Raw genomic sequence first — 10,465 nt, 5'->3', positions numbered from 1 at the left:
ATGACAAAAACAAGTACGAGTTTGCACCTAAATATATTTATTTCCATAATCTTACGAAATATTGCGTTTACAAATAACGTTACTGCTTACGATCAGCATTACGATGAGTAATTGTTGTTATTGATGATGTTTTAGAGTTGTAATTATACTTGTAGCTTAAATACAATTGTGGAAAAGTTACACCATTTTGTGTGAGTTTGTGTTGATGCTAGCAGTAGATAATAATTCATTATATGCACTCATAATATTCAGCGACTAAGAACGAGCGCCATCTGTAACTAATCGATGGCGCCCGATTTGTGTTTGGAAATTTGTAGCCTAGGATGCAGCGTTTTAGTGTATTCGCCAATGGCAATACAGATTAGTACTTTCCCCCCACTTAATGCATCAGCAACTGCTCCTGCTTGTAAACGGCGTGGTACGCGTTCCGGATTAGCGCGTACGGGAAGCACGATTCGAGCAGGTCCATCGTCAGGAAGGGTGACTCTTGGACGATCTGATCCAGTAGCAGGTAGATGGATTCGCGGTTCTTGATCGCTTCCTTGTCCGATTCTTGGCCGAGCCGCAGCAGGGATGAGCTGGCCAGCGCGAGGAATTCCTTCATCCGGTCCTCGATGTCGCTTTGGCCGCAGATTGTGAACATTGCACCGAAGATGTTGTTGATCGCGACCGCCATGCAGTGCGTGTTGTTGGTGTGCGCTTCGAGGGACGCGCGGTAGAAGGAGGTATCGTTTTTGGCTAGCTTTGGGATCGACACGGCGACGAAGACCATCAGGAGGCACACGATCAGGTGTTCTCCCTCGTCGAGTTCGGGTTTTTGGGCTTTGAGGGCGTTTGAGAGGGCCGGGTCGACCTTGCATTTGAGTCCCGACGCGGACGCCATCTCGGAGACGGTCTTGAGCGGGTCACCGCCGGGAACGTGCTCCTGGAAATCTTTGACCGACGAGAGCAGGAAGGGAATGCGTTGATCGAGGACGTCCACCAGCGCATCTTGGGCAAGTTGGCGGAAGCTCAGAATCACTCCGATGATGGTCATTCGCTGCAGAACGTTGTCGACCTGTTGAAGTCGCTTGAACTGCTCCTTCATGATCTCGGGCTTGTCAAAGTTGCTTCTCAGGATGATCAACACTTCCTTGTTGAGCGCGACCATCCGTTTTAGCTCCTGCACCTGGTTGGCAATGTGCCACATCAACGACTCGTTCAGCAGCTTGATTCCGTACGGACCAATCAGTTCGGCCAACGCGCGCAGCTCGTTAAAGTCGGAGAATTCCTCCGGGTTGAATGGAATGCATCCTTCGGCCGTTATGCTCACGAACGCCTTTTGGTTCAGCGAAAACACAATGTTTCCTCCGCTCACCTTCCGCAGCAGAACGTCCGAGTACCAGGTGTTGTAGTGCGCCGCGATGGTCTTTTCACCGTGGCTGTCCTGCGCTTGCGTTTGCTGCAGCAAGCAGTTGTTGAACACGCGCGTAATGTCAATGTGCACGTAGTTCTCCACCGTCTGGAGCACGTTCATGTAGGCCCGTACGGATGCGAGCAGTTCCGACGGTTTCGCAATCTCCATCGTGTCCGGATTGTACATGACCATTCCGACGAGGGCTCGCGAGAAGCGCGTCTCCAGATGCTGGCAGAGATACTCCCGCGGGGCGAACGCGTACTCCCACACGTTCACCGTGGGACAGTAGTTGATCGCGAAGCAAAGTTCCGTCAGGGCCATGTGCAGCTTGTCCATCGTGGTTAGCTCCTCGCGCGTCTTGCGGAAGCTTTCGTCCCCGGGCCGCTTGATGTCGTCCATGTGCTTCTTGTTTTTGTCCTTCTTCTTCCGGCTGGCCGCGGCCGACAGTATTTTGGCACAATGCTTCGGCAGCAGCGCGTCCGCCATCATGCACTGCTCGTCGCAAATCGTCGTAATGATGTTCTTCGCTTCCTTGGCCATCTCGTCCAGGAACATGTTGACCACGGACAGTGACCGCTCCCGGATGTGGTGCCGCTCCTCGGGGCACATTTCGTGCGTGCAGTTCTGGAAGTGGCTGCAAATCAGCGGGAATGCAATGATGTAACGGTTCTGCGCCGGAAACTCCAAGCACATGTGGAACTGATCCTCGAACATCTTGTTGTAGAAGCAGAAAATCGACAAATCCGACGTCTCGACCAGAATTTCGTCCAAATTGTCCACCATCTTGGTGTGGAACACCATCGAGTCCAGCAGCCGCGCCAGATCCGGGAAATCGGCGATCCTGATGGCCGACTTGGCGCTCATGAAGGTCTGCAACCGGAACCAGTCCAAACGGAACGCCCGGAAGTCAAACGTTTCATTATCCTCCACCTGCTTCACGGTCAACGATGCCGCCGTGTTGTACAGCGACGACAGAATGATGCTTTCGTCCTCCGGGCAAACCTGTGAAAACAAAAGACTTATTAGCAATTTGGTTACCTCAAAAGCCTCCCTCAACCACTCACCTGCAACTGCTGCATCTTAAAGTTCAAATCGATCGCGTCGTACCCGGACAGATACTGCACGTAGTAGCGCTGCATGACCTGGCTGTACTTCCGCACCAGCGCCCGCAGCTCCTCCATGTGAAACAGCAACTCCGGCAGCTGCCGATCGACCAGGTCCTCCGTCGACTTGCCCTTACTCTTCACCACCGGCGGATTGTCGTTGTGCCGCAGCAGCCACAGTATCTCATCCCGCGCGTAGCACAACCCAATAAAGATGAGCAGTGCCTTCGGCCCAAGCAGCCCCGGCTGGTCGGTCATAATCGTGGCCAGCTCCTTCAGCGCCGTTCTCAAAAACTTGCGTCTCTCGCGATGCAACAGACCGGCCTTCTGAACCGCCTGGTTGTAGCACTCCTTAACCTCGGAGATACGCTTGCCGTACCCCTTCATCCCTTCGAAAGTGTTCTGAATGTACTGGTGGATGTAGATGACCTCGTCCCGGAACAGTGCCACCACCCAGCTCGAGTCCAGCGCCGAAATCCACATGCTGGTGATCGTGTCGTGATGCCCCAACGCCTGGTGGTTCAACATTAGCCCGAAAATCACCCAGCGATCGAGCGTTTCCAGCGAGACGTACTCGCACGACATCGTGTCCGTTTTGGCCGCCTTCAGCAGCGTGGCCGGCGTCCCAACCAGACTCAGCAGCTGCAACTCGCGCCACTTTTCCGCGCTCAGATTCCTCATCGGGTAGATCTTCGTGAGCGATGTGATCGAACTCGCCAGCAGTCGCTGGTGCGGGATGAACTCGTCCGCGAGCTTCTTAACCGGCGCGTCGTAGTCGATTATCATTTGACCGAGGCGGGGGAAACTCTGGTCGCTTTGCTGGTGTTGCATTTCGTACGCCGCGTTGAACAGCCCCAGCACCGCTTTGCGATCCTCGACGCGCGACAGCAGAATCATCAACGAAACGTACGTCGTCACCAGATCCATGTAGTTTTTGGTAAGTTCATAGTTCAGGGTAATGTCCAGATGAATCTGCAACGCGTCCATCGTGGTGAGAATTTCGCAAACATTGTCCTTAAAGTCAAGCAAATCGACAAAGGTGTAATAATACAGCGAAAGAGACTTGATGATTTCGCTCTTGATGTTGGTGATCGCGGCCAGTCCCTTGACGTCAATGTTGGGAAAACGTTTCACGATGAATTTGATCGACGATTCGAGCGATTTTTCCGACAGGAAGCCGGGCTTGGACTTGGTGTCGCCGCATGCCTTCTTGATGTTGTAGATGCGCGTAAGGATTCCGATGCCGCGATCGTTCAGGATGATCAGCTTCTCCGATATCTTTTGCTGGTTGGGATTCAGCTGGCGAGACATGGTTGGTGCCTTTTGGTGTTTTGTTTAACTGAAATATGGAAATGAAAAAAAAACTTCAATTAGGTTTTGTTTGATAAAATTGAGGACAAAATTGCGTAACAAGACTCAGGAAAAAGAATAATCAAAAATTGAGAAGTATTCAATGGAATCTCGTATGTTTGGCCGGTAAGGGACTCGGTTATAATTTCGTCCTATTTGCAGTTTCTCACTATTTGAACAAACGCTTTTTGAACCTGTAACCGAGCAGAAAGACAAGTAGCCTCTCAACAAGACAAGTAGGCAAGTAGTCAATCGACCATCATTTCAGTCAAGCTGGATTCAACTGGTGACACTCCATTCTACCAGAATAGCGAGCTGCACGATTATAACTCTAAATTACGTATGGCACCGTAATTTTAGTTCTTAAGGGCATCTCCACCGCAGAGATCTAATTGCGTGGCAAACCTAACGGTTGGATCCCCATTTTTAGCTTTGCTCCGTAGCTAATACACGTTTTCGCACCGCTGGGAGCTAATATGGCTACCGAATCAAGCCCACCGCGGGGATCTAATTTATTCATTTTCAAATTCTATCCGTTTTGTTGATCGAAATCAATAAAACTACATTCTAGCATGATAGAACATGCTTCCAATTGCATTATATGTCCTAATTGTTTGCTTACATCAATAAAATATCATTTTCAAATTTTTAAAAGAGTTCATCCGACTTGCTCCCGACATGTTTGCACCCCAACTTTCGCATCGCGGGTAGCAAAGCTAAAGCTAAATTAGCCTTCGAGTTCATTCAGCGAAGAAAAAGTTCATCAAGGATCCGTCGAGTAGCCAAGATAGGTGCTCGAGAAGTCCCCGAGCTGCCGGTGGCTAATGTTTTCAGCGATATTTAGAATTATTTGTCTTTGTTTGGCTAAAGTTGCATTTATTTTGATTATCAAATTTTAATGAATATTGAAGAAATCAGTAATTTGGTGCAAAACGACTTTATCAAATTGAAAAATTGTGTTATGTAGGGACCATCCATAAACCACGTGGACACTTTAGGGGGGGGGGGGGGGGGTGGTATGGCGATTGTCCACGATCCATACACAAAAGTTTTTTTTTATGGACAATTGGGTCCTAAAATGAAGCTTAGATTGCTGATATTATTGTTTACAGCGATAAAGCTTACTTTTCTGAGTACAATGACCCTTTGTACGACCACAAAGAGTTGAAAATGGATTTTTAAATCAATTTTGAAAAATTAACCGCGCGGTCCTTCTTGACAGAAAAGCTCCTACTTGACAGCTCGTTCCAAGGGGACCATAGTAGATCCATCGAAAAAATGATGTCTTGTCAAAAAAAAATTTTGCGTTAAAATGAAAAAAAGTGATTAGAAATGGTTTTTAATCGTGTTTTTTACCGTTGTACATAAAAATTGACATAGGGCTTTAGTACCCAATTGTCCACGAAGGGGGGGGGGGGGGGGGAGGGGGGTAAAAGATTCCCAAAAAAGTGTCCACGTGGTTTATGGATGGTCCCGTATCATTATTTAGTATTTTATAAATAAAAAATAATCAACCACCTATATTTAATATAAGCAAATCATCACAGCAAATTTAAACATTTTTAAATTGTGTATTAAAATTCAAATATATTTCAAGAATTTTCCTTTTTGTATGCGACTGAAACTCAAAAACGTTTTAATAATATTGTATTCGATATAATAATATTGAAAATCCAGAAAAAAAACAGAAGTTGTCTTAAAAGCTGTCGGCCACTATTTCTAGTACCAACCAGCAACCTCTGGATTGTGAGTCCAGTGCGCTGTCCAATTGATCCACACGGATCGAAATGAAGTAAACCAGAGTGAAAATAAACTTGACAGTTATCATACAAATATCTATTAACTGACTGAAAAACTCAATAGTAAAAAAAATTTAAATTTGGAAATTCTAAATAAATAGTATGCAGAATTGAATAAAATTTTTAATATTTAAGTATTTGTTTTATTCAGATATTACATGTCGAAATTACAAATGCTTTAAAATCTGAAATTTAGAAAATCGAAAATATAAATTTACGAAAAACCCGAATTTCTTATATATATAACACTATTCGCAATTCGCAATTCGCAATTTTCAGTGTAAGAACGGGCCTTGACCGATCTTATGCACTAGGTTCCCGACGAACACGCACTGCCCTTACACCTACATCTCACCCTTGCTCTGAGTCAGTACGAGCAGCACGCTAGAACACGCTTTGAGTGTTCGTGCCAGGCATGCACACCTTCTTTTCCGGTTACGCATTTTAACTCGGCCGGGGGTGGTACATTACGTAGGGTTTGATGTAAGTATAAGCGCCTAACCATTAATAGTGTGCCTATCAACTTTCATTAAAGCAAAAACTGTTTTATTTTTAGTTTGAATTCAAAAACTTATTGTTATTTACTGTGTATTGTTTTCTCCTGAAATCTTCCCTATTGTTGAGTCTGTTTATCTGTTGCTATTTCTTTTGTCGCGGTGTTTTGTTACAATTTTTGGTCCTAAGCATGTTATAAAAGTTTACCAAAAATACAATAGTAATATTTGTGTTAATCCTTTAACCATTCCATAAATTGAGTAAGGGCTCAAACCTCACTTGTTTGAAAAAAAGGGTGAAGATTAAAAACAATTGACAGTAAAAGATAATTTATTTTATAAAAATCAAGTATCAATAGTAAGAGAATGATTAGCGTATTTTAAAGAATAAAAATGAGAAGCTAGATGTATTAGATGTAAAATTAGACAATAGTTAATAAAAAGAGATACAAAACAAGCTTAGATTATAGTAATGATTATTTATAGGAAAGATAAAGAATTATTCAAATAAATAAATTCGCAATAAAATCAAAAAAGATTAGGCGAAAAAACAAAACAAAGTTTGTTACAGCAGTATCAATTGATAGACAAGAGTGGAAAAGCTTTGAGAGATAAGAGAATCAAAAGTTAGTAAAATTAAAATCAAATGTTGGATATTAAATAGAAGAATCAGTGAAAAAGTGGGAATCAATAGAGCAAAAATAAAAATAGGAGATAGGTGGTAGCTGAGAATGAAGAGAAGAGAAACCCCGTTGTGCGATGTTTCAGGTACATCCACAGCAGTTGACTCAACATACTGCGAATCAAAACAATACCGTCTACAATCACAAATTACTTCCCTTTCCCACATTGTCGCGCCCCTTTCTTTTAGCCGTCTCGACTCTGACCCGCGGTGGTCAAAGGTTTACGATCCGTTTCCACAGGCCACCAGCTAGGTCATCATGAAAACCAAGCCAACGTGGAGGTAAGAAAATAGGACACTCGCAAGGAACCAGAGCTATACTGTTCTGATCAAAATAATTCGGATGATCTAACAGAACTACGGATGTAGTTAGTTACGCTCCTTCCAGGATGTTCCTTACGTGGACGTCAACCGAAGAGCACGCAACAAGGTCAGTGCCATTGCATGCTCTTAGGTATCAATCCTTGGCCTGCTCTTATATATATAACACTATTTTTATTAAAAATTGAATTCAAAATCAGGCATTTAAAAATTTATGAATCTGAGAATTTGTGAATTTAAAAACTTAAGAATTTGATAATTTAAGAATTTAAGAATTTAACAATTTGAGAATTTAAGAATTTAAGATCAGGATTGCTGGGATTGCTTGTTTTTAAATCCGTATTGGCTTATTTAAAATGTTATGCTTGAATTTTGCTTTTTACTCAATACAAATGACTTGTCTCTTGCATGTCCGGCAGTAGATCGACAATGCGTTGACCAAAATTAAACAAACACAGCCCCAATCTTACCTAAAAAACTAAACTGCATCACCCCAGATTACCAAAAGTCATTTTTCATGAGTAAACTCAGCACGAAAGGGAAAATATCTCCAAACTCGAATAATTGAAATCGAAAAATCAATCATCACTCCTAATGTAAACATTTACTGACGTGAGCAGGATAAACTCTATGTTTACAAACTCACATTGGCCCAATCACATTGTTTTGCTTGAAAAAACCATCCGTCAGACGATTTGCTCCCGGTAGATCCCGGAGCTAACCTGAGTTTTGTTTAGATTCGGATGAACACGGATGAACTCGAACCTAAATTAGCTCTCGCACAAGTACCGCGGTGGGCTTGACGCGGGTGCCAAATTAGCTTTGCAACGCAATTAGGTCCCTGCGGTGGAGATGCCCTTACGATTTTCTCACGTACGAGCGTATTTCAAGCATCTTTCAAGCAAAGCGACCACAAGATCTTGAAGTACGTATTAGTGATGAAAGTGCTTCAACAATTGTTTTTTTTATAAAACGTCTTTTTAAATCCCATTAAAAACTTAAACTTAAAGTGCCAGCTTCTGCTTAATTAGGGCTAATATTTGGGAAATGGATTTAGTAAGCCAACCGGAACAAGCTTCTGAATGCCCGAAAAAAGTAATCGTTGCACACAGCATTTTCTAGCGACACAATCAAAGGACTCTCGGCTAGCGAAACCTTAAAAGATGGGGCACATGCGGGTAAAAATTGTTTAATAGTACATTCAACATTTGGTAAATTCCAAAAACGACTCAATATTGACGATATTTGTTGGTTGATAGCTTTGTTACCACAATTCAGCTCATTTGAATGTTAATATTAATCTAATATTGACTGAACAGAGCAGTTTTAGCCAACAAAAAAAAATGTTGGGTGAACCATTCACCCCAATTAACTCCATTTTAGCGAGTTTTGTCGCTGGATTTAGCGTAAATGTAAATTTTTTGTATCAAATTTAATTCCCTACAACTTTCTATTATCGAGCGTAAAGTTGATCTGTTCTGAATGTGTGGACTGTTTATTTAAACAAAAAGAAAACTTTGATTTTCCATGACCCTATTTTTAATGCAATTATTATTCCTCAACCAGCCACTAACAAACCGCCTCTAAAGCAAACAATTTAATTCAAATTGATACCGCAAAACCAACCAGAGCGTTCAACGCGAGGGGAGGTAAAGATAAAACAAAAATGTTTCTATTTGCACCGACCGCGGCAAAGGCAAACGAGGCGCGCATGCTAACGACGATGATGCACCACGATCGTATGAGTCATCATCCTCATGCGCTGGACTGGAGTTGGCGAAATGATTCCAAATTCCACACGCACTGGCGGCTGCTGCCGATCTTGCAGGTTTGTTTACGTGCGCCTTTTCTCTGCTTTGGTCTGTGCGTTTTTGGAACCGACCTACGACGACGACGAACGAACGAAGAAGCAGAGCAGAGAGTAAATAAATACTTTACTCGAATGCCATGCCCATTGAAGGAGAGCTCTAACGGGACTCATGGGCCGGAGGGAAAGGGCAGTTCCACGTTAATCCGGATTTCCGGTCGCGCACGGATTGCACTTCCGAAATTGCTTCCACCACCGTCAACGCACTGATGCCGCAGAATTATTTATTATTCTTTCTCTGCGGAGCAATTTTTTCCTCTTCCCCTCAGTCGGTCGGAGAAGGGAGAAAAAAATGCAATCCAAAAATGGGCGAGCCGTGTTTGACTTGTCCCTTCTTCACTGGGCGAATTTTCAAACGCACTTTTCACGAACAAATTCACCGAAATTCAAGCATTTTTCACTTTCACCAGCAGCCGCTTACCTTCGAGAACGCGCGGGCACTATTTTTACAAGCAATCACACCGAATTCAGCGCACTATTTTACAATTTTCGCAGGAATTTTAAGGATTCCATGATACGCGACGGGCAGAGAAAGCAATTTGAAACGTCAGTCAGCAAAGTTTGACATTTACAACGTCAGTTTGGCGCGACATCTGGATGTGAAAACAGACTTTGTTTTGGGCGCAATTTTCGAGCAGTTTAGCTGAGACACAACTCAAAATTTGATGTTGCTTCGGTTGCATACCACGAGGCGATTTCAAAAACGATTATTGAGTGTCTCGACTTGGGAATGGCCTCGTGGAATGAGTATGGCCTGTAAACAGTAAAGCGATGCACTTCGGAAGGAATCGGTCAAGAAAAAATCGAATGGGCAGCAGCAGCAGCGGAAGCTAGCCAGAGAGGGTGAAGAAAACGCTCTCTCTCCTTTGCTCTGCTGTCCGTAAAGCAGTTTCTTGACCCCTTGCCTTTCGAACTCCGTACTAGCCTTAAGGTGAAGCCGTGGATCATTTTCGATGAAAATTAATCATCACTGTAAAATATTCTGTATTAAATTCAATTTAACGAATTTCAGCACCAAAAGGAATCAGCATGTGCCGGTTGTTGCCTTCTTGATGCCACTGAAAGAATTTTTGATCTAAATCAAATGTGCTTCAAAATTCATATAGGGGAAGAGGGGGTAATATGCACCCCCTAAGGGAAAACTGTGATTTCTCAACCATTACAGCATTACTGTGGAAGAATTTTGTTCGATGTTCTAAAACAACTATTATTCTTCGTCATCCATGTGAAAAAAGTCTCAAAAAACCTCAAAATTGTTCGAAAATATCAAATTTCTAAAAACGTTTTTGATTCATTTCAAACAACCATGCGGGGCAATTTGCTCCGCAACATTGGGGCAAAATGCACTACAACAACGGGGCAAAATGCACCGCAACATGGGGCAAAATGCACCGGGTAAAAGCAGTTTTCACTAGTCACCACTAGATGACACCGCTGTTTTTACAAAGGAGCT

At 43.5% G+C, this 10,465-nt stretch overlaps 2 protein-coding genes across 2 annotated transcripts in view; one reads left to right on the top strand and one right to left on the bottom strand.

The window, feature by feature from the left end:
- Nucleotides 1-10,465, top strand: part of LOC120417471 (aldehyde dehydrogenase, dimeric NADP-preferring-like) — a 305,803-nt gene that overhangs the window by 57,598 nt on the left and 237,740 nt on the right. The gene's annotated exons all lie outside the window — the stretch shown is intronic.
- LOC120417455 (membrane-associated protein Hem) lies at nucleotides 18-9,563 on the bottom strand. The gene is made up of 3 exons (XM_039579512.2): nucleotides 9,434-9,563; nucleotides 2,461-3,838; nucleotides 18-2,398 (listed from the first exon to the last, which is right to left on the bottom strand). Exons 2-3 carry the CDS (start codon nucleotides 3,808-3,810, stop codon nucleotides 380-382), a joined length of 3,369 nt encoding a protein of 1,122 aa, XP_039435446.1. The 5' UTR covers nucleotides 3,811-3,838; nucleotides 9,434-9,563; the 3' UTR covers nucleotides 18-379.

The sequence above is a fragment of the Culex pipiens genome, chromosome 3 (assembly GCF_016801865.2).
Source record: "Culex pipiens pallens isolate TS chromosome 3, TS_CPP_V2, whole genome shotgun sequence".
NCBI classification, from domain to species: Eukaryota; Metazoa; Arthropoda; class Insecta; order Diptera; family Culicidae; genus Culex; species Culex pipiens.
This window is presented reverse-complemented; position numbering and strand designations above follow the sequence as displayed.